Source organism: Triticum aestivum, chromosome 1D, assembly GCF_018294505.1.
Source record: "Triticum aestivum cultivar Chinese Spring chromosome 1D, IWGSC CS RefSeq v2.1, whole genome shotgun sequence".
NCBI classification, from domain to species: Eukaryota; Viridiplantae; Streptophyta; class Magnoliopsida; order Poales; family Poaceae; genus Triticum; species Triticum aestivum.
The window spans coordinates 471,069,464-471,094,318 of record NC_057796.1 but is presented as its reverse complement, the minus strand read 5'-3'; the positions used below and the strand labels follow the sequence as shown (position 1 = coordinate 471,094,318).

At 44.8% G+C, this 24,855-nt stretch overlaps 1 protein-coding gene across 1 annotated transcript; it reads left to right on the top strand.

Annotated features, from left to right (window-relative positions):
• The first annotated feature begins 12,170 nt into the window (after positions 1 to 12,170).
• LOC123183086 (homeobox-DDT domain protein RLT2) lies at positions 12,171 to 24,544 on the top strand. Its single transcript, XM_044595821.1, has 18 exons — positions 12,171 to 12,886; positions 13,020 to 13,517; positions 13,819 to 13,895; positions 15,203 to 15,697; positions 15,783 to 15,875; positions 15,952 to 16,116; positions 16,207 to 16,429; positions 17,298 to 17,398; positions 17,796 to 17,882; positions 18,200 to 18,352; positions 18,451 to 18,600; positions 19,177 to 19,386; positions 19,480 to 20,154; positions 20,233 to 20,781; positions 21,639 to 22,259; positions 22,357 to 22,461; positions 22,919 to 23,182; positions 23,356 to 24,544. The coding sequence occupies exons 1-18, from the start codon at positions 12,727 to 12,729 to the stop codon at positions 24,286 to 24,288; spliced, it is 5,559 nt and encodes a 1,852-aa protein (XP_044451756.1). The 5' UTR covers positions 12,171 to 12,726; the 3' UTR covers positions 24,289 to 24,544.
• Positions 24,545 to 24,855: the final 311 nt, after the last annotated feature.

The window sequence follows — 24,855 nt, the reverse complement described above, 5'->3', positions numbered from 1 at the left end:
TCGATCGTCGGTATCCCAATACCTTGTTCAATCTCGTTACCGGCAAGTCTCTTTACTCGTACCGCAATGCATGATCCCGTGACTAACGCCTTAGTCACATTGAGCTCATTATGATGATGCATTACCGAGTGGGCCCAGAGATACCTCTCCGTCACACGGAGTGACAAATCCCAGTCTCGATCCGTGCCAACCCAACAGACACTTTCGGAGATACCCGTAATGCACCTTTATAGTCACCCAGTTACGTTGTGACGTTTGGCACACCCAAAGCACTCCTACGGTATCCGGGAGTTGCACGATCTCATGGTCTAAGGAAAAAATACTTGACATTGGAAAAGCTCTAGCAAACGAAACTACACGATCTTTTATGCTATGCTTAAGTTGGGTCTTGTCCATCACATCATTCTCCTAATGATGTGATCCCGTTATCAATGACATCCAATGTCCATAGTCAGGAAACCATGACTATCTGTTGACCAACGAGCTAGTCAACTAGAGGCTTACTAGGGACAGGTTGTGGTCTATGTATTCACACATGTATTATGATTTCCGGACAATACAATTATAGCACGAATAATAGACTATTATCATGAACACAGAAATATAATAATAACCATTTATTATTGCCTCTAGGGCATATTTCCAACAAGAGAGAGGTGTTGCAGGGGAGGAGGGAGGCGCCCAAGGCTTAGATGTTGCTGCCCTCCCTTCCCCCCACTATATATAGGGCCAAGGGAGAGGGGGGGGCGCAGCCTTGCCCCTTCCTCCAAGGAAGGGTGTGGCCAGGGGGGAGTCCTTTCCCCCCAAGGCACCTCGGAGGTGCCTTCCCCCTTTAGGACTCTCCCTTTTTTCTTATCTCTTGCGCATGGGCCTCTTGGGGCTGGTGCCCTTGGCCCATATAGGCCAAGGCGCACCCCTTACAGCCCATGTGGCCCCCCGGGGCTGGTGGGCCCCCTTGGTGGACCCCCGGACCCCTTTCGGCACTCCCGGTACAATACCGATAAAGTGCGAAACTTTTCCGGCGACCAAAATAAGACTTCCCATATATAAATCTTTACCTCCGGACCATTCCGGAACCTCTCGTGACGTCCGGGATCTCATCCGGGACTCCGAACAAATTTCAGGTTTCCGCATACATATATCTCTACAACCCTAGCGTCACCGGACCTTAAGTGTGTAGACCCTACGGGTTCGGGAGACATGCAGAGATGACCGAGACGCCTCTCCGGTCAATAACCAACAGCGGGATCTGGATACCCATGTTGGCTCCCACATGTTCCACGATGATATCATCGGATGAACCACGGTGTCGAGGATTCAATCAATCCGTATGCTATTCCCTTTGTCAATCGGTATGTTACTTGCCCGAGATTCGATCGTCGGTATCCCAATACCTTGTTCAATCTCGTTACCGGCAAGTCTCTTTACTCGTACCGCAATGCATGATCCCGTGACTAACGCCTTAGTCACATTGAGCTCATTATGATGATGCATTACCGAGTGGGCCCAGAGATACCTCTCCGTCACACGGAGTGACAAATCCCAGTCTCGATCCGTGCCAACCCAACAGACACTTTCGGAGATACCCGTAATGCACCTTTATAGTCACCCAGTTACGTTGTGACGTTTGGCACACCCAAAGCACTCCTACGGTATCCGGGAGTTGCACGATCTCATGGTCTAAGGAAAAAATACTTGACATTGGAAAAGCTCTAGCAAACGAAACTACACGATCTTTTATGCTATGCTTAAGTTGGGTCTTGTCCATCACATCATTCTCCTAATGATGTGATCCCGTTATCAATGACATCCAATGTCCATAGTCAGGAAACCATGACTATCTGTTGACCAACGAGCTAGTCAACTAGAGGCTTACTAGGGACAGGTTGTGGTCTATGTATTCACACATGTATTATGATTTCCGGACAATACAATTATAGCACGAATAATAGACTATTATCATGAACACAGAAATATAATAATAACCATTTATTATTGCCTCTAGGGCATATTTCCAACAAGAGAGAGGTGTTGCAGGGGAGGAGGGAGGCGCCCAAGGCTTAGATGTTGCTGCCCTCCCTTCCCCCCACTATATATAGGGCCAAGGGAGAGGGGGGGGCGCAGCCTTGCCCCTTCCTCCAAGGAAGGGTGTGGCCAGGGGGGAGTCCTTTCCCCCCAAGGCACCTCGGAGGTGCCTTCCCCCTTTAGGACTCTCCCTTTTTTCTTATCTCTTGCGCATGGGCCTCTTGGGGCTGGTGCCCTTGGCCCATATAGGCCAAGGCGCACCCCTTACAGCCCATGTGGCCCCCCGGGGCTGGTGGGCCCCCTTGGTGGACCCCCGGACCCCTTTCGGCACTCCCGGTACAATACCGATAAAGTGCGAAACTTTTCCGGCGACCAAAATAAGACTTCCCATATATAAATCTTTACCTCCGGACCATTCCGGAACCTCTCGTGACGTCCGGGATCTCATCCGGGACTCCGAACAAATTTCGGGTTTCCGCATACATATATCTCTACAACCCTAGCGTCACCGGACCTTAAGTGTGTAGACCCTACGGGTTCGGGAGACATGCAGAGATGACCGAGACGCCTCTCCGGTCAATAACCAACAGCGGGATCTGGATACCCATGTTGGCTCCCACATGTTCCACGATGATATCATCGGATGAACCACGGTGTCGAGGATTCAATCAATCCGTATGCTATTCCCTTTGGCAATCGGTATGTTACTTGCCCGAGATTCGATCGTCGGTATCCCAATACCTTGTTCAATCTCGTTACCGGCAAGTCTCTTTACTCGTACCGCAATGCATGATCCCGTGACTAACGCCTTAGTCACATTGAGCTCATTATGATGATGCATTACCGAGTGGGCCCAGAGATACCTCTCCGTCACACGGAGTGACAAATCCCAGTCTCGATCCGTGCCAACCCAACAGACACTTTCGGAGATACCCGTAATGCACCTTTATAGTCACCCAGTTACGTTGTGACGTTTGGCACACCCAAAGCACTCCTACGGTATCCGGGAGTTGCACGATCTCATGGTCTAAGGAAAAGATACTTGACATTGGAAAAGCTCTAGCAAACGAAACTACACGATCTTTTATGCTATGCTTAAGTTGGGTCTTGTCCATCACATCATTCTCCTAATGATGTGATCCCGTTATCAATGACATCCAATGTCCATACTTAGGAAAACCATGACTATCTGTTGATCAACGAGCTAGTCAACTAGAGCCCTACTAGGGACAGGTTGTGGTCTATGTATTCACACATGTATTACGATTTCCGGACAATACAATTATAGCATGAATAATAGACAATTACCATGAACAAAGAAATATAATAATAACCATTTATTATTGCCTCTAGGGCATATTTCCAACAGATAGTTGGTAGCGGCTCCTAGCAGAACATGCCAAATCCCATGTGTGCGTAAAGTCGTTTGACGAACCTCGACAATGTGTCATATGCAACATTCCTTTTGCCTCATGATATTTGTTATCGAGCTCAAGGCGAGTACTTGTCACCCTTGTGATAGCTCGACCTCTCTTCTCGAAACCGTGATACAGATTCCCGAATTGGGTTAACACTTAACCCAAGACGCATGGCCATACTTTCTGAATCTGATCACTCGAGAGGGCCCAGAGAATATCTCTCCAAATAGGAGGGGCAAATCCCATCTTGGTCAACCATGTCTCGCGGCATGTCTCACGACTCACCTAAAAGCTACCTTTATAACTATCCAGTTACGGAGTAGCGTTTGATAGACCGTAAGTGAGTCGATCCTCATCCCGAGAACATGTGAGGACCTCAGGTCTAGGACATGGCATAGACATTGTACTTGAGACTAACAAATGACAATCTCTCGCTGCGTCTCAAAGTGGGTCTGTCCGACTCGGTGATCTCCATCCCCGAGTCCATACTATCGGTTTAGCATCTCCATGCACATGACTTGTGAAACATAGTCATCAACCGAGTTGTATACTAGTCAAGGATATGTGTCCGCATAACCTTATCAACTAGGGACCATTAGAACAATCATCATACAATACATAGTTCCACAAACAAGTCACATACTTATTGATACATATCATTGATGATGTTCAAGGACAATACAAAGGACTCATGAATACATATGAAAATATCATCATCACATGATTGCCTCTAGGGCATATCTCCAACAGTCTCCCACTTGCACTAGAGTCAATCATTTAAGCATCTTATGCCCATGGAGCTCATGTGCGCCTCCTGCTTCGGCCGTAGGAGAGGCTTCGTCAATGGATCAGCAACATTTGCATCCGTGTGTACCTTGCATATGTTTACATCACCTCTTTCGACAATGTCGCGAATAAGGTTAAAACGCCTGAGTATGTGCTGGGTTTTATGATGGTTTCGTGGTTCCTTGACTTGCGTGATGGCACCACTATTATCACAATAGAGGTCCAATGGCTTAGACGCGCCCTCAACCACACCAAGATCAGAAATGAAATTCTTCACCCAAACACCCTCTTTTGCAGCTTCAGAAGCCGCAATGTACTCAGCCTCTATTGTAGAATCAGCTACTGTATCTTGCTTGGAGCTCCTCCAGCTCACTGCTCCTCCGTTTAGAATGAACACAAACCCAGATTGCGACCGACTATCATCCCTATCGGTTTGGAAACTAGCATCGGTGTAACTCTTTACAACGAGCTCATCCTCACCTCCATAAACCAGGAACATATCCTTAGTCCTTCTCAAGTACTTAAGGATATTCTTAACCGCTGTCCAGTGACTCTCACCTGGATCAACCTGGTATCTGCCCACCATGCTAAGAGCAAAACTAACATCGGAACGTGTACATACCATAGCATACATGATGGACTCAACAGCCGAAGCATACGGAATCCCATCCATGCGTCTTCGCTCATCAGGAGTTGTAGGACTCTGAGTCTTGCTAAGACTAATGCCATGTGACATGGGCAAGAAACCTTTCTTGGCATCTTGCATGTTGAACCGCTTCAACACCTTGTCAATATACGTACTCTGGCTTAATCCAATAAGCTTTCTCGATCTATCTCTATAGATCTTGATTCCCAAAATGTAAGCTGTTTCTCCCAAGTCCTTCATAGAAAAACTATTTTTCAATGAGTCCTTGACAGATTCAAGCATTTGAACATCATTTGCAATCAATAATATGTCATCCACATATAAGATCAGAAATGCGACTGAGCTCCCACTGACCTTTTTGAATACACAATGATCACAATCATTCTTGATGAAGCCAAACTCTTTGACTGCTTCATTAAAACGAATGTTCCAATTCCGAGATGCTTGCCTCAATCCATAAATGGATCTCTGAAGCTTGCATACCATGCTAGACTTCTTTGGATCGACAAAACCCTCCGGCTGAGTCATATACACATCCTCGGTTATATTTCCATTAAGGAAAGTCGTTTTGACATCCATCTGCCATATCTCATAGTCGAAATATGCTGCTATAGCAAGAATGATCCGAATTGATTTTGGCATCGCTACCGGTGAGTAAGTCTCATCGTAGTCAACTCCTTGAACTTGTCGATAACCTTTAGCGACAAGTCGAGCCTTATGGACTGTGACATTTCCGTCCATATCAGTTTTCTTCTTAAAGATCCACTTGCACTCAATGGCTCGAACGCCATCTGGCATATCAACCAAGTTCCAAACTTGATTGTCATCCATGGACTTTAATTCGGATCTCATGCCCTCAAGCCATAACTCGGAATCAGGGCTCTCAACCGCTTCTGCATACGTAGTCGGATCGTTGTTCTCCAAGAACAACACATTGCAGTCATGTAAATTTTGCAACCTTTCCGACCTCCGTGGAACTGGTGTCGACTCCACTACGGGTTCCCTGACTAGATCCGTTGTGACAGTATCACCTACCGGAACGTCCCCGTGTGGTTCTCGAATTTCGTCGAGTTGGACCGTCCTCCCACTAGCCTTCCGATTGAGAAACTCTTTCTCAAGGAAAACTCCATGTCGAGTGACAAACACTTTGCCCTCTTCACGGTTGTAGAAGTAATATCCCAAGGTTTTCCTTGGATATCCCACAAATATGCACTTGTCCGATTTGGGTGTGAGCTTATCCGACTAGAGTCGCTTGACATATGCTTCACATCCCCAAACTTTCAAAAAGACAAAATGTGACTCTTCGCAGTCCATATCTCATATGGTGTCTTATCTACGGACTGAGATGGTACCCTGTTTAGTGTGAAAGCTGCAGTTTCTAGAGTGTATCCCCAAAATGACAAGGGTAAATCCGACTGACTCATCATTGATCGGAGCATGTCTCGATTCCTCCGTTCCGACACACCATTTCTCTGTGGCGTACCCGGAGGAGTCAGTTGTGGAACTATTCCACGACTCTTCAGATGATCATCAAACTCCTGGCTCATATACTCACCGCCACGATCAGATCGTAGAAGTTTGATTCTCTTGCCAAGTTGATTTTCCACTTCGTTCTGAAACTCCTTGAACTTTTCAAAAGTTTCTGACTTGTGCCTCATCAAGTAAACATATCAATATCTACTCAAGTCGTCGGTGAAAGTCACGAAGTATTGGAAACCACCTCTGGCTGTCATGCTCATTGGTCCACATACATCACTACGTATAAGTTCCAACAGCTCGGACGCCCTCTCGCAACTCTTTGCAAAAGGAATCTTAGTCATCTTACCGAGTAGGCAAGACTCGCATGTCTCGAATGATTCAAACTCAAACGAAGTTAGAATTCCATCATCATGGAGCTTCTTCATGCGCTTTTGACTAATGTGTCCTACTCGACAATGCCAGATGTAAGTCGGATTTATCTCATTAGGCTTATGCCTCTTGATATTTATGTTATAGACTGATTCACCTTAAAGATATAGGATAAATAACCCATTCACAATGGGTGCAAAGCCATGAAACATATTATTCAAGTAAATAGAACAACCATTGTCCTTAATACTGAATTCATAACCTTCTCTCATCAAACATGAGGCAGAAATAATGTTTCGACTCAAAGCAGGAACATAATAACAATTATCAAGTTCCATTACAAATCCTGAAGGTAAATTAAGTTGCATAGTGCCGACGGCCAATGCAGCAACTCTTGCTTTATTCCCGACGCGCATGTCGACTTCTCCTCTTGCGACATTCCTAGTTCTGCTTAGCCCCTGCATCGAGTTGCATATGTGAACAACTGATCCGGTATCATATACCCAAGAGCTACTAGAAACATTAGGAAGATAAATGTCTGTAACATATACAACAAGTGTACCTGAAGAAGAAGTCATACTTCCAGTCTTCTTGCCCTTCTCGGCAAGCCACTTGCTGCAATTCCTTTTCCAGTGTCCGGGTTCCTTGCAATGAAAGCAAATACTCCCCGAGGCCGTCGCGCAGCGGCGGTAGTTGGAGTTGCCTCCTTCTCCTTGCCCTTTGCCTTAGCCTTTTTCTTGGACCAGCTCTTCTTGAACTTAGCCAAATTCTGCACCATCAATACTTGACGATGAGTACCTTTCTTGATATCCTGCTCTGCCACTTTGAGCATCCCATGCAATTCAGTGAGCTTCTTTTCCATCCCATGCATATGGTAGTTTGAGATGAACGGCCCATAGCTATCTGGAAGAGAACCCAAAATTGTATGTGTGGACAACTCATGCCCAAGTGGGAAGCCCAGCCTATCCAGAGCTTGCATGTACCTGATCATCTTGATCACATGCGGGCTCAGTGGATCACCCTCTTTCAGCTTACAATCCATCAAGGATCGCCAGACGTTGAACCTTTCGGTCCTAGCCTGCATTTGAAACATGCTCTTAAGGTTCTCGATCATATCGAAAGCCTCAATATTTTCGAACTGCTACAGATCGGGCTCCATAGAAGCCAGCATGAGACAGCTGATCTCGTTTGATTCATCAACGAGTTTCTGGTAGGCATTTCTGGCTGTGGCATTAGCATTATCGGCAGGTTCCTCTGGAAGCGGATTCTCTAGAACTTGTTCCTTTTTCTCATGCCTAAGAACAATTCTCAGGTTTCTATACCAGGTGGTAAAGTTTGTTCCATTCAATTCATCCTTTTCCAAGATTGATTTCAACGCAAAAGGGGTAACTTGAGCAGGTGGTGCCATTGAACTACAACAGAAATATGCAAAACACTAAGACATGTATTCATGAAAAGTAATTCATATTAAACATTTTAATAAGATCATTACTCCCACTAAAATCAACATCCCTCGGTTGATACTTAGTGATTCAAGATCCAAGATCAACATGTCAACTAGTGAGCTTTTGCATCACCGCTAGAGGACAAGATCACTCGGTAAGCAACTCTTGCTAATCGTATCTCCATACGACTCTTGTTGTTGGGGACATCTCATGCCTCGCCAACTCCTATGCCTCGTGGCCCAAAACTATTTTGATAGCCACGACAAGTCAACCAATGCTTCGCCTGTAAGTGTCCGACACAAACCCATCACTTCAAGGAGATCTAGTGGCAACCTAATTTCATAGGCCCGCCACTAAATATACTTGACATGTGAAGCTGCGGCAAATTGGGGAGGCATTTGTACTTGACATTCTTTGAGGGATCACCCTACTTAAAACATCTACCATGCAAAAGAAGGGTGCATACAAGGGATAAACTTTCACAGGCAGTTTATATATGTGTGATATGGTATAGCCCCTTATCACAGCGCATGGTGATCTCCATCTCCACGTGCGCGGTCTGCCCATGCATGGTTGTCCTCATGGTGATCTCCATCTCCACGCCATGGTGTCAACCGCCAAGTGTTACATAAGATACTATGCTATTAAAAACTAATAGCTACTGAAAGTAAATTACATTACATGGCTTCTCATGTTGACACGCAGGTCATTAATACAATAATGGGACAACCATATGGCTCCTGCCGGTTGCCACACTCATGACACGCAGGTCATGAAACAATAATATACAAGCAACATACATGGGCTATACCAAATCACAGTCATTCCCTGCAAAAACGAGTCAGACGTTCTACCGCCGAAGATAAAACCTCCTGAAACTCTATCTTCCATGCGGATTTTGGCCTAGCCAGAAGCGCCGAAATCGCGTTCTAAAGTTTCGCTACTAAACCAACTTTTCGTTAGCTTCAGTTGGACAGGTCGTGGAGCAAAATCGGAGTTTGTATGCAAAAGTTACAACCGTTTTACCGAGACCGCTCCAATAGATTTCAGCACCGCGGAAATCACATTTCCGAGGTGTTGATCTATGTTCCGATTCGATCAATCTCATTGATCTTCGCGTGTTGCATCCGGATTTACGTTCCACTGTCTACCCTGATGGCGGAAACCGACTGGTAGGGGTAAGTCGTGTCACGACCTCTGCGTCACGATCACGGAAACAAGATGACGAAACCAACCTTCAACACTGACGTGCGCGACCGATCTCATGACCCGCACTTGAACCGATCTACATATCTCATATGCATATCATCGAATCTATCACCACACAACCTGGCTCTGATACCACTGTTGGAACACGCGGTATGCTACGCTAGCGCCAAATAAAATTTTCTACCGCGCAGCCAAGATCATGCTGCTGGAAATAGATCATGGGATCGGGTTTACCACTAGACGCGCAGTCACCGCAGCGGAAGTAGAGTTGGTGATGCGTGTAGCCGATCTCCCGAGCCGTCTCCTCCTCGCGTCGTCGATCTCCCGCGAACAGCGAAGACCCGTGAACGGTGATCTCCCGCGAACGGCGCCTCGCGGTTCCCTCGAACGGTTCGTCCAAGCACCGCAGATGCGATGCTCCAAGGTATCCACACGTGCGGGGTGCAGCGGCGGGCAGCGGACTGCTAGGTCCGGTCGCACGTCATGGGCGTGGGGAGTGTCGGCGGCTATCGAGGGTTGGGTCAAGATCAACCCTAAGTGGTGCGCCCACTCCCCTTTATATAGACCTCCGAGGTGGGCTCAACACTTGAGCCCACTAGGAGTCTGCGTCCATTTTCGACTCGGATCCAATCTGAATGGGCTGCAGCCCCTTAAGTGTGCGACCCTATAGGTTCACGTACACATGGACACGACCAAGTCGGTAGTTGGTAGCGGCTCCTAGCAGAACATGCCAACTCCCATGTGTGCGTAAAGTCGTTTGACGAACCTCGACAATGTGTCATATGCAACATTCCTTTTGCCTCATGATATTTGTTATCGAGCTCAAGGCGAGTACTTGTCACCCTTGTGATAGCTCGACCTCTCTTCTCGAAACTGTGATACAGATTCCCGAACTGGGTTAACACTTAAGCCAAGACGCATGGCCCTGCTTTCTGAATCTGATCACTCGAGAGGGCCCAGAGAATATCTCTCCAAATAGGAGGGGCAAATCCCATCTTGGTCAACCATGTCTCGCGGCATGTCTCACGACTCACCCGAAAGCTACCTTTATAACTACCCAGTTACGGAGTAGCGTTTGATAGACCCTAAGTGAGTCGATCCTCATCCCGAGAACATGTGAGGACCTCAGGTCTCGGACATGGCATAGACATTGTACTTGAGACTAACAGATGACAATCTCTCGCTGCGTCTCAAAGTGGGTCTGTCCGACTCGGTGATCTCCATCCCCGAGTCCATACTATCGGTTTAGCATCTCCATGCACATGACTTGTGAAACATAGTCATCAACCGAGTTGTATACTAGTCAAGGATATGTGTCCGCATAACCTTATCAACTAGGGACCATTAGAACAATCATCATACAATACATAGTTCCACAAACAAGTCACATACTTATTGATACATATCATTGATGATGTTCAAGGACAATACAAAGGACTCATGAATACATATGGAAATATCATCATCACATGATTGCCTCTAGGGCATATCTCCAACAAGAGGAAGCAGTACAAAGTTTAGTAATGAACCAAATCAATCAAAGGGTCATGTTTCAAAGAAAATAATATTTGCCTTTTTGGTGCCGACGGACCTGCAAAGAGAATTAGAGAAAGGAACAAGTTCCGAACTAACATCTACTAGTAGTTATAAAAGCGCGAGTTAGGTGAATCCAGATGGTCTCAGCCATACAACCACCCGTATCCAACGTCCCATGGCATTCCAATGATGTATCCATCACATCACCGACATAACAAAAACACCACTAATTACATCAATTGTTATCGATTTCTGAAATATCATCAATTGTGAGAGATTTTTTAAACAACACTAATTGCATTAATCACAATTAATCTTGAAAACAATATTAACTTAAGTACACAAATAATCTCCATAATGATTGTTTCCCCCCTTAATATTATAATGTCACGACCAATTCTACAAATAAGAAGATTGAGAGACAGTATGTTCGTTCATCAACGAGGATGCAAAAACGTGTTATGGACTCCATGGTTGCGAAAATTCCCCAGAGTGAGCAACAACACTGGGCCAAGCAACCAAACCGGTGGTTCATGTGAAGGTAGCAGCTTCGCCAAGGCCGATGACCCCTTTGTCTCAATTAGGACCTTGGCCTACTGAAACGCTGAAACCAAACGGAGTGGCACGTCCTTTGTGTGGATGAATGGGGGCCATGCAAAGTGACCACGGCCGTACATGCACATGACTTAGCATGCATTCTCGAAAGACCAAACCTTAAGAACCTGTTTTGCAAACCTTAAGAACCTTAAGAACCTGTTACACTCTCATTCCCTTTCCCCATCTCAATTACCAGCCCTTTCCCAGGTAATAGATATGTGGGACTTGTACATGTGAATTCCCCTTCCACTTCTCTAATGAGTTCCCATTTCACGTGAACAAACAAAGGAATAAAACTCTCTATGCCTCAAACTCCCGTTCCCTCTCTCCAATTCCACCGACCCAAACATGCTGTAAGCAACATCTTTGTAACCAAAGGGAGGACTAATCGAAGTGGAAGAGGAGTCGCAATATACTACTGAATTAGATGTGGGTGGCACTCGCATGGTTACTAGTCTCGTACTATTAATGTCCTTGGGGTGTCTCTTTTTCTTAAAATAAAAATATGTTGTGTATATTTTATTTCGAAATATTTTCCCATCGAAAAAAGGAGTACAGTACTCCGTCTGAGTTGACCTGACCGACTGGCTTGACCCAGAGGCATCCTACTCATCTGACTGACCCCCGGGCGCGGACCCATGGCTCCCCACCCCACCCACAGAAGATCCAGCGGCAGTTCTACGGCGCGAGGAACAACCTATGAACACGCACGCACGCGCCCGCCCCGTCCAAATCCACCCCTCCGCAGATACGAAATTTCCTTCCTTCCACCAGACGCAGACGCGCCAGAGGCCACCATCGATCGCTGGATCGATCGCGGGCGAATCCGCGCGTCATTATTCCCATTAACAACAGCAAGCAAAGAGGAGAAGGAGCAAATAATAAACAGAGAGCGGAAAGGAGGAGGGGTTTTTATTAGTCGTAGCATGGAACAGCGGCAGCATCATCGTCCAGCGACCCGAATCCAAATCCAAATCCATCCCGTGGCCTCCCGTCTTTCCTCCTCCGCCCCTCTCCCCCAATCCCAGTCGCCGCCTCGCCGTCCCACTCCCCTTCATCCTCCGGTTCCCTCGCGCTCCTGTGGTTCCCGCCGCGGGCCGTCGCCGGGCGGGTCCGGATTCGGGTCCGCGGCCGCGGGGTCCGAGGGGGCGTGAGGGCGGTTGCTGTTGTTACGTTTCGGCGGATCTAGGGTTCGATTCGGTCGGCAGAGGGGGGGATGGACTCCTCCGGCGACGGAGGGGACGAGGGGGCGCCGGCCTCGTCCTCGGCGCCCTCCGCGGGGCCCGGCGGCGCGTCTGGATCCAGCGGGAAGCCCACGGCGAGGCGCGTCATGAAGACGCCCTACCAGCTGGAGGTCCTCGAGCAGACCTACACAGGTTCGCCCACGCTTCCTTCCCTCTCTGAATTTCGCTAGTGTTTTTTTCAGAGGATTTTCGATCCAAGTATGCAGGCGCGCTCGTGAGTTTTTTCCCTAGGATCTAATCAGCGCTGTTTCTGGTGATGGTGCAGATGACCCGTACCCTAACGAGGCCAAGCGGGTGGAGCTGTCGGCGAAGCTGGGGCTGACGGACAGGCAGCTGCAGATGTGGTTCTGCCACCGGAGGCTCAAGGACCGCAGGCCGCCGCCCGCCACCAAGCAGCGGGACGAGGAGGTCGCCGTGCCGGTCCTGGCGCCCCCGCCAGTGCTGCAGCACTCGCTGCCACACCCGCACGCCGAGCCAACGTACGGCGAGCAGCTGCTGCTGCCCTGCGGCAGCTCCCGGAGAGGGCCTGGCCGCTCGTCTGCCGTGCCGAGGATTTCTGCTCCCGAGGTCGACAGGAGGTACTACGAGGCGCATCCGGTCATGCTGCCTCCGCAGGCGCCGGTGCAGCTCACGCGGGCCGCGCACCGGGCGATCGAGACCGTGCAGCAGCTCATAGGAGAGCCGCTGAGGGAGGATGGGCCAGTGCTTGGCGATCACTTTGATCCGCTTCCTCCTGGTGCATTCGGAGCGCCTATGCCTGTTGGTATGAGTGTTATGCCCATTGTGCTTCCCTTTTTCTTTTCTTCGTTTGTGCCTAGTATGTCTGCATACTTAATGGCACAAATGAGTAAATATAGGTGGATATGAACTTGAATTATTTTTGTGTTCACGCAAGTGTTAGATACTGTATCGTTTTGTAGTGTTGCTGTTGATGCCAATTGTTTGTGTGGTACTTTCAATATTCTAAATGCTTTGTTGTTGTTGTTGTTGTTGTTGTTGTTGTTGTATAGTATATACTATCGATATTCTGACTTGAACTCTGCTCTTGTCATGTTGTGGAGTAGTTCCAGAGCAGCGGAAGCAGCCTTATCGATCACATGAGACCAGTGTATTTTCTGCACACGATCCCAAGCCCATGAAGGTATGCTTCAGTGCATTTGCAGGCACATGTTTAATTTTGGCAGTCACTGAGCTGCACCCCTGTTACCGAGTAGATGGTCTGAGTAGAAGGTTAACTAGTCTATCCCAGTTTGCATTCATAATAAACTGTTTGATGAGAGGGTTTATTCATTTATATCCCTGTTTGCCTGCAAGGAACGAACTGTCTTTCATGCAGAGCCACCTCTGAATACTTCAAATGTTTGTTGAGGCACTACTTGCATATTTGCATTTGATGCACCATAGTTACTTATGAAGATATTGGAGCCTAAGTAGCGCTGCATGTAACATGGCGAAATCATCATGGCTAATCTTGAAAGCTGGCTGCGTGTAGTATCTGTGCGAATTTGTCCCAACTGGCTTTGGGGCCAAGTTTGGGATTAACAGGCTAGGCCTAATGATATATGTTATGATGTATATTCTTTATGGTTTTCTGGCCTTGTTGACCCGATTAGCTGCTCAAAGGCAAAATTAACCAATCATGTGAGCAGCCTAACCAAGGAAATTATATGGTTTAGAGACAACTGCTAATTATTTGCGCAGAGCCTACCTTATGGCGTCTTTGTAAAATGGCCACAATGACTTTATAATGTATGTAAACTAGTAAGTTGTTGTACTGGAACTTCATCGATGGACCTATGAAGTCAATTTCGGATTTGATGTCATATATTAATTTTTGCTCTTGATAATATTGCATATGACCCTGCTTGTGTACCACTGCTTGAAATTACGTTACTATTGTCATGTGTAAATGTGGTTGTTAGCGCAGTGGTGGAAGTACTCCCCAATTGTGCCAAGAAAGAGGTCCTGGGTTCTATGCGGCCTCTCTGCACTGCATTGTTCAGGGGCAAGGCTTGCCTCATATAATCCTTCCCCAGACCCCACCTGGTGTGGGAGCTTCTATCTCTTGGTTTGTCCTTTTAGTGATGTAGATTGCTCATTTGACTCAAGTACAGGGCATGGCCTTTTGCAGTAACTGTACATTGCTACCCTTGGCTCCATTAAATGGAAAATTTTGAGTTTATTCCTTGTATATATATTGTTGCATTAAAGGGAATAGTGCAACGAGAGAAGTATCTTCTGCTCTGTTTATGGACCAATACGTGGATGAGTGGTCCTTGTTAGCTTGATTACTACAAACATGTGTTCCTCTCTCATGACTGATCACATCACACTTGTACTTTCATACTTCATACTCAATTTTACAGTAGCTGTATCCTCCTGTTCTGTTTTCTGCTTGCCTTGTTGTTTTTAGTTTGACAGTATTTTTATTCTGTTTTTTCCTTGCAGGCATCAGCATTCTTGCCAAGCATAGACCCTTCTGTTTCAAGTACAGTTACCGGGAAGAGGAAGTACATGTCTGGAAATTCTTCTCATCTTCCTTCACGGGCAGTACATGAGTACCAGTTTCTTCCAGAACACACTAGCGATATATATGAGAGAACAAGCCAGTCGTGCTTTTATGATGCTTCAGCGGAAGCTTCAAATTCGAGGATATCTTCTCTGTCTACAGGATCACGCTTAGTACATGGTGCTGAGAAAGCATCTAGCTATGCATTTGATGGTCAAGTATCTGGCTCTAGCCATTTAAATCAACATGGAAAACCATTGATCTCCCTGTCGGGGTCCACAGATTATGAGATGGCTTCGAATATTGATGTTAGTCCTGCTCCAATTGAAGGCCAGTTTGGCATTCCTCAGGTTGCTGGACTTCAAAATCCCCTTGCATCCGCTGAAGGAGTGGATTATCACGATGATGCATATCGACTGGATAGAAAGCGAAAAGTATGATTTTTGCTTCATGGATGCCATTTTTTTTGTACACATCATGTGAGTTGATGTATGATCTTTGTTCTCATATTTACTCCAGCATAATGAAGAATCAAAGATTGCGAAGGAAGTTGATGCTGAAGAAAAACGGATAAGAAAGGAACTCGAGAAGCAAGATGTGTTGAAGAAAAAGGTATTCCTTGTTCATGTTATAGAAGGTCAATTGTGTCTTTCATGGTAAGACATTTAACATTCTAATATATTTGCAGAGAGAAGAACAAATGCGGAAGGAAGTTGAGAGGTATGACCGTGAAAGAAAAAAAGAAGAGGAGAGGTTTATGCGCGAAAAACAGAGGGAAGAAGAGAGACTCCAGAAGGAACAATGGCGTGAACAGAAGCGCATGGAGAAGTTTTTGGTGAAACAATCCTTGAGAGTTAGTTCACTGGCTCCTAAACTATAAATGCATCAGTCATAGAGATTAGACCACTTGTACTTTTCAGTTTATAACCTGTTCTCTGCACAGGCCGAAAAACTAAAGCAGAAAGAGGAGCTTCGAAAGGAGAAAGAAGCTGCAAGACAAAAGGCTGCTAATGAAAGGGCTACAGCACGTAGAATTGCACGGGAGTACATGGAACTAATGGAAGATGAACGGTTAGAACTAATGGAACTGGTTTCACGAAGCAAAGGGTTGCCCTCGATGCTTTCTCTTGATAGTGACACATTGCAGCAACTCGATTCATTTAGAGGTCTGCACTAGATTCCTGGATCTATGCTTATGGACTGTGCACTGCCTTTGGTTCCTTCGTTTTTGTTTCAGAAAAAGAAAAGAAAAAGCATATGTCGATTTAATACTGAACATTCTCTTTCTCAATTGGGTACCTAGACTTATCTTTTGTATGTCCAAAGACAAGTTCTATGTCAAAAGGATTATCAACTTGAAATTTATGATCTACCTGTTCCTAGTACATTTTCAGCCGGAAGTTCTGCTGCTACTTGGGTTATCAATATATTATAAGAATGGAGTACTTTTTAAAATAATTTGGACTAGTTTAATTTAATATATTTAATTGTTCAAACATTTGAGCCTTGCCTGCTGTTAACTTTTTTTTCCTAATAAGGAAGCTACTAAAGAAATAAATTTCATTGATGCTCAATATTTTAAGGCACAAGGGAGTCTACCCTTCCCATATTAAAATCATTATAAGTGTGAAAACAGATACTCCCTCTAGTATCATATAATAGCTGTCACTTTGGACAGTGGCATGGTATGCAACCTACTAATTTATATGGTATGAAAGTAATTTTCAAGAGAAATTTGCACATATGATTTAGAGGCACCCAGTCTAAATATGCCCAATGATACTGCTAGTCAATGTTTAAAAGTTACCTTGGCTTTGTTCACAGCACAGCTTTTTTAGGGAACCCAAGGGAGTAGATCAAGTGATCTCATGATTATTTACTGCTTAGCTGGTGCTATATCATATGAACACTTTCTTTGGTTGAGTTAAATATCACAAAAAAGAGGAACTTTTTTTGCTTGCTACTTTGGCTCTGTTTAAGCTTGAAGTGTAGCAGCTTAATGCAACATCTGAATTGTGGTTTATCCTTGTGCAGGAATGCTGACACAGTTTCCTACTGAAGCTGTGAGGTTGAAGGTGCCATTTTCAATAAAGCCATGGACAAGTTCTGAGAGTAACATTGGAAACCTTCTGATGGTACTTCCTGATCTGATTCTTCAACTTTTTTTTCTTTTGTCCCCTAAATCCTCTCACCAGCAATCCACCCACAACCACACACCCAAAGATGGGCAAACGGAAGCTTGAAAATTGCACTTTAAAAATCTTGCTGCCCTGTGTAAACGAAGGGCACAATTGTAAAGCTGAAGTGTAAAGAATACAATTTCTGTCATCGTATTGTTCCTCTAGAAAGTTTTATTCTTCTACTACTACACATGCTTCTTTGGCAATTGTGTATGAAAAAGAATCTTGTACATGTGTTTGCTTGCTTCGTTAATCTGCAGATTTTTTGTAAAACGATGACAGGACCTTCTTTTCAAAGTATATGCTAGAGTGTATTCTTTTTTTAACTGAAGCTGCTTTCTATGAAATTCAGGTGTGGAAGTTCTTTTTTACCTTTGCGGATGTACTTGAGCTTCCATCATTCACACTCGACGAGTTTGTGCAATCTCTTCATGATTATGTAAGTTATTTGCCCGATCTATGATGCTAAAACAGAAACTTTGTACTGTTGACTCTAATCAATGCTGAGAGATGCGCACCTGCTATACGATGCTGGTTATATTTGAATAAGACCCTAGACTTCTCCATTCGTTTACTCCTCTTTCCTTGGTTTTCATACCCTATTCATTCATACGTTGACTGTTGGATGCTAAAGAGTAAGACTGAACTGGCATTTGACTGTTGGACTTGGATCATGATTAAGTTTTCAGAGATTTTATTTCTGCGCCTTTTATGAAATTTGACTTTGTCTGTTGGTTGCTGGTATTCATTTGGCAGGACTCAAGGTTGTTGGGGGAATTGCATGTTGCTGTGCTGAAATCCATCATAAAAGATATTGAGGATGTTGCCCGGACTTCTTCAGTTGTTTCCGGAGTGAATCAGAGCAGTTCTGCTAATCCCGGAGGTGGACATCCACAGATTGTTGAAGGGGTGTGTGTGCATATCTCCTCCTTTTCTATAACATAGATTTTGTTCCGCACAGAACCAATTTTATCTATAATTTAACACATCTGATTTCTTGCTATTAGGCATATGCTTGGGGGTTCAACATACTTACCTGGCAGCGCCACTTGACTTATCTTACGTGGCCTGAAATATTGCGCCAATTTGGTTTATCTGCTGGTTTTGGGCCTCAGTTGAAGAAAAGGACTGAAGATGTATACCATGACGATAATGAGGTATTGACTTTTGAAAGTTTCCAATATACATATGATATTAGCTTGACAGCTACTCCCTCTGTTCCACAATATATGGGACGGAGGGAGTATATTGTAGGACAAAGTATATATGGCCCCAGTTACAAAAAGGTATATGACCCCAGTGACAAAAAAGTCTATGACCCCATGGAATATGGGGCTGTGTCCATGTTTACTATGAAATACGGGCTGTGTCCATGTTTACTATGAAATACGGGCTGTGTCCATGTGAACTATAAAACCATCTGACTAGAACCCTGGTACTTATGAGAACTGTCTACTTAACCTCAAGTGGTTGTTGCTAAGTGGATGGGAGTAAACAATACTATTATACTCATCAAACCATGTGCAATTCTTAGTTTTATAAGGACACCTGATTATCTTGGATGATAACTGACAGTATTTATGCTGTTCATGATAATTGAAACTTAAAGAGTACATATTTGCAGCTCTATAGCTTTTATGAACCTACAATTTGTGCTCTTTTGTTCTTCATGGCTAGAAAAGAGTGTATATACTCGAGAACTTTGACCAAATTAATGCAAAATTTGTTGACAGGGCCGAAATAGTGCGGATGTTATTTCCACTCTGCGAAATGGTTCAGCAGCTGTGAAATCTGCTGCTTTGATGAAAGAAAGGGGCTACACCAACCGTCGCAGGTCTAGGCACCGTCTGACACCTGGAACGGTAAAATTTGCTGCTTTCCATGTTTTATCACTTGAAGGAGACGAAGGTCTCTCGATACTGGAAGTTGCAGAAAAAATTCAGGTACATCTGCGTCTCAGTTTTTCTTCCAAACTAACCCTGACCTGATATTGTTTACTTATCCGACCTTCTTGATTTCATTATTAATCCCTTCAGAGATCTGGACTTAGGGACCTTACAACAAGCAAGACACCTGAGGCATCTATATCTGCTGCATTGTCAAGGGATACCAAGCTTTTTGAAAGAACCGCGCCCTCGACATATTGTGTTAAAACTCCTTATAGAAAAGACCCAGCTGATTCTGAGGCTGTGTTCTCAGAAGCAAGGGAAAAAATAAGGGTGTTTCAGAATGCACTTTCGGGGTGTGAAGAAGTGGAAAAGGATGTGGAGGATGCTGAAAGGGGGGATGATGATTCTGAATGTGACGAGGCCGATGATGATCCTGATGGCGATGAAGTGAATATAGAGGAAAAAGATGTCAATGCTTCAGTAGCTAGAGCAAAAGATGCTGGCTTGCCAATTGCAGCTGGTGACATAAATGATGAAGTAAAAGGTGTGATTAACCCATCTATGCCATCAAGCCCTCACAGTAAATCTCCAAGTGGCTTGCAGCGTATGGTAGATAAGTCCACTGCAGTTAGTACTTCAAGTGATCCACCCATTGGAGCTTCACAAGACGCAGAGATTGATGAAAGTAACCAAGGGGAATCCTGGGTTCAGGGGCTAGCTGAAGGTGACTACTGTGATCTTAGTGTGGAGGAACGCCTCAATGCATTGGTTGCACTGATTGGTGTTGCCACTGAAGGAAATTCTATGCGTGCAATTCTGGAGGTATTTATCTTGCCTAATCTCTATATCTTGATATTTTCCCATTGAACGGCATCTGAGCAAGTGACTGCACTTTTGCAGGAACGTCTTGAGGCAGCAAATGCTTTAAAAAAGCAAATGTGGGCAGAGTCACAACTTGATAGAAGGCGTTCAAGGGAAGAGTTTGCAGGCAGAATGCAACATGATCCTTGCACGGATTTGAAGGCTGATGTGGATCAAGGAAATAATGTTGGTGAATGCACTCTTACTCCAGTACATAATCTCATCAAAGAGAACGGTGGAAAGGCCAGCTCAGTAAACAATGATTTGCTCGTCGACCAACAATGTCAACTTAATGCTGGTAATATGGTTCATGAGGGGAATGGTGTAAGCAGGATATCCAATGCTAACCCAGAGAGCTTGTCTGCTCAGCAATATGCTTCATCTGAGAAAACACGATCTCAGTTGAAATCCTTCATAGGTCACAAGGCAGAACAGCTGTATGTCTACAGATCATTGCCTCTTGGACAAGATCGAAGACGGAATCGGTATTGGCAGTTTTCTACTTCTGTATCATCCAATGACCCTGGGTCTGGAAGAATATTCTTTGAATCTAGAGATGGATACTGGAGGCTCATTGACTCGGCTGAGGTGGGTATTTTTTAATTCTTAACTCTTAAAAATGCAGTTCTGTCGTCCAATATTCTCAATAGAAGCTGACACATGATGCAGTTCAGCTGGTTCATTTTGTCCTTCTATCTGTTAATCAGTCACTTCATTGCTTGTGCAATTTACTTTATGCAATCATGTTAAAGTATGAACACATGACATTCAAATACGAGAGAGAATTGTTACCTCAAGTTAAATGGATTGCATCTATATCATTGGAGGGTGGGGCTGTGGGAGGGCACAATTGATCAGAGTAAAGTGAAATTGCTCACGGTGTCTTTCTGAAAACTATTTTTGTTGGATGACATAAACCATCTATCTATACTCGATCGAATGGCTTTTAGATATTATTTGCTTTCTCCTCTCCCATTCTAATACTTCCTTTCTCAAGATTGTTGTGAATGTTCAGCCAGTGTTGTGCTGTATTACTCGGATGCACTGATTTCTGCTGGTGCCAGCTAGAAATTGAGTTTTCTGTGACCAGCTTGAAATGAGAATTTCTAACTAGTTTTTATTGTTGATTATTACTTGCTGACCTCTTCTTTAAGTTTACTACCCTTGGTGTTTGGACTGGTGTTGGAGCATATGCTGCCAATCAACTCTGAACTGCTAACAGCAGCTGATCTATTGAAAAAGTAGATACTTATTAGAGTGATTATCATTCATCTTCCTCCATCATTTAGCAAGTGGACATAAATTCTTATTAACTGATTATGTACTACGTCACTCTTAAAGAGATTTTTGTGTTTTTTTACACAACCAACTGCATTATCTCATTTACAATGTATCTGCAGAATTAGACTCACCGTTTTAACATGATGTCTTGCCGTAAAATGCAGGCATTTGATGCTTTAGTAGCTTCCCTCGACACTCGTGGCATCCGGGAGTCACATCTGCATTCAATGTTGCAAAGCATCGAGTCAACCTTTAAGGATGCTATAGGGTGGATAAAGTGTGCCACTATAGAACACTCAGCTGGAAGGAATTTGAGAAATGGAAGTAGTGAAATCATTAGCCCAAATCATAGTAATGAATTTGGAAGTCCATGCAGCACCCTTTCAGGTGTCGTTTCTGATACTGGAGTGGCATACTCGGATTCTTTCAAGATAGAGCTCGGGCGTAATGATCTTGAGAAGGTTGCTATTTCCAAGAGGGCATGTATGTTTCTGAAGTGGATGTGGGAGGGCAACAATCATCAGTCCACATGTGCCATGAAATATGGAAAGAAACGGTGTTCTGATTTGATACATGGTTGTGATTATTGCTATCAGATTTATTTAGCTGAAGAAACGCACTGTTCGTCTTGCCACAAGACATTCAAATCCATTCACAGTCTCTCGGAACATACATCACAATGTGAGGAGAAACGGAGAACCGATCCTAATTGGAAGATACAAATATCAGATGATTCTGTTCCCATAAGACCGAGATTGCTGAAGCTGCTGTTAGCTACCGTTGAGGTTGGTAATTACATGTTTTTAGTCATTGACCTGCTGTTCCTATTGTGATTGTTTCTAGTAGCTCTGTTGTTTAAGTTGTTAGCATTTTGTATCTCAGGCCTCGGTTCCAGCAGAAGCTCTCCAACCATTTTGGACAGATGGATATCGAAAATCATGGGGTGTTAAGTTGTTTTCTACATCATCCAACGAAGAAATTTTCCAGGTTCCCCATCCTTTCCCTTTCTATTATAGTCGATGCACCAAGTAGTTTCTTTTTGTTTGGTAGACACAGTTGCCTTGAGTTTTATCATTAGTACTCAATGCACCAAGTAGTTTATTTAGTTTGGTTGAGAGGGTCCTCACATCGGATCCACTTGTCCACAAAGAACATTCTGGAAATTATTTCACCCAATGAACTGTACATGCGCTGCTTTAGTTCTCGTGATGTAGATTATAGTTTAGACAAGAGCTGACAGTCATCTAAGTCCCTCTAATAGTTAGATCGATACTGCTTTAAACCATAAGGATTCCATCACCACCAACTTGCTTCAGTTTGCCAGCCTAAATGTTCTAGCAGTTGCTACTTTACCATGTTTTAATAGCGAGAGTAACTTAGCAGGAACCTTTATACATGTTTGTATTTGCCCACCTGAAATATTGCTGTCGTCATGTTTTTGCAGCTGTTAACTGTGCTGGAAGGTGCACTAAAAAGGGATTACTTGTCATCTAACTTTGAAACGACTGCTGAGTTGCTTAATTCAAATACACTAGATTTTGCTGGTCGGAATTCTATTGCATGTTCTGGATCTGCTGCTGTACTTCCATGGGTACCCAGCACTGCTGCTGCTGTTACATTACGGCTGTTAGACCTTGATTCTTCCCTCTCGTACACGCTTGATCAAAAGGCAGGATTAAATAAAGAGCGAGAAGCTGGGGATTTCATTGTGAGTGTCTTGCCTTATTATTATTGCATATGTTTTCATGGTATTTGCATGATTTGCTGGTAATGAGGTGTCATCTTTGATGCCTTCAATTATGTGATGTGTTGATACATCACGATGATTTGTTTGGATATCTTAACGCTCTTTTTTCATCATACCTTGTTTCTTCTATGCAGAAGGGTCCTTCGAGATATACTGCTGTTAAGAACAAACAAGAAATGGGGCTGGTGGGAGCTCCTGGCTTTGATCATCATGTTGGAGCGCAGCTGACTCCCAGCAATGGTCTTAGAGGCCGTGGACGAGGAGGTCGAGGGCGTGGCAGGGGAGGTAGATCCCTCAGTCGTGGTGGCAGGGTCCCAAGAGGTGTTGGCAGCTCTCCCAGGATTGAGTTCAGGGATGACAACAATGTGTCTTATAAGGAAACCACAGATAAGCAAGCTGGCCGAGGCCGTGGGCGTGGTCGCGGCCGTGGGCGCGGGCGAGGACGTGGACGTGGACGTGGCAGTATCACTGTAAGTGGCAGTGGCAGTGGCAGTGTCCGAGGTCGTGGAAGAGGACGGGGACGAGGACTTCGAACTGTTAGGCCTAGGCAGCCAGTTGAGCTTGGAGCCAGATCAATTCCAAAGGCAAACTTGTTGGGAACCTTTGGCATGCTAAGTAATGCAAAGCCTATGACTCTGCATTCTCCACAGAGCTCTGGTGCGGAAGAGTGGGGCTTGGATAGACGAGCATATGCCGAGGATGACGAGGACAACTCAGTATCTCAATCAGATGAATCAGAAGGGGACGAAGAAAATGGCGAGCCCATGAACGAGGATTACGATGAGCAGCTTCCAGATTATTCAAGGGACAATTCTGGATCCAGCCCCCGTCAGATGATGGATTCGGAGTCAGAAGATAATGATGAATACGATGAGGAGGGCGAGGAGGACGGGGCCGACTATGATGCTGAGCAACCTATGGACGAAGACAACGATGATGCTGAGATGAGCGGGGATGACGAACTTGGTGATGACGGCGACGATGATGACGGTGGTGGTAGTCAGGTTGGAGCGGGGAACGCCGACGACGATGATGCAACATCCTATTCTTCAGAGTATAGTGAATAAGAGATGTGAGGAAGAACCGGGTCCATGCTGCCGAGTAGTGATGACTGATCTACAGTTTCGCCTTCGGTCGCCCAAATGCTGAAAGAAGTATCGAAGAGGATGAAATAGGTTTATATTTGATTGTTGGGACGCAAATTTGCTTGCTTCCCGCTGGACTTGAGCTTTGTACATACTTGTGTTAGTTGTTTACAGACTAGATGTTCCCAGTGTACAAGATTACCGTCGGTTATAGAAGTGGTACTTGCTGCTTCATTCATGTTACCGTTCATCTCGTTGCAGAGGGAGCAACCGCGCACTTGATAAGCACACGAACCAACCAAATGCTGCGCCAATAGATTGTCCCTTACATTTCTAACACTAATCAACCAAAGCGACAAAAGAAATTTCCATATCTTAGAACATCTGAATATATAACCTGCGCGGATTTAGAAACATGCATAATCTTTGCATCTACCACGCACAAACATATTAAAATTTTGTGGCAGAAGCTGGATTTGGAATTCACTCATGGAAAGCCTGGCTGAGCTCATGCAAAGCATATCTCTGTCTGAAACCGTCTCCAGCCGC

Coding starts and splice junctions, on each gene's coding strand:
- LOC123183086 (XM_044595821.1), top strand. CDS start 12,727: ATGGACTCCTCCGGCGACGGAGGGGACGAGGGGGCGCCGGCCTCGTCC. Junction 20,782..21,638: donor GGCTCATTGACTCGGCTGAG/GTGGGTATTTTT, acceptor CGTAAAATGCAG/GCATTTGATGCTTTAGTAGC. Junction 22,462..22,918: donor CCAACGAAGAAATTTTCCAG/GTTCCCCATCCT, acceptor ATGTTTTTGCAG/CTGTTAACTGTGCTGGAAGG.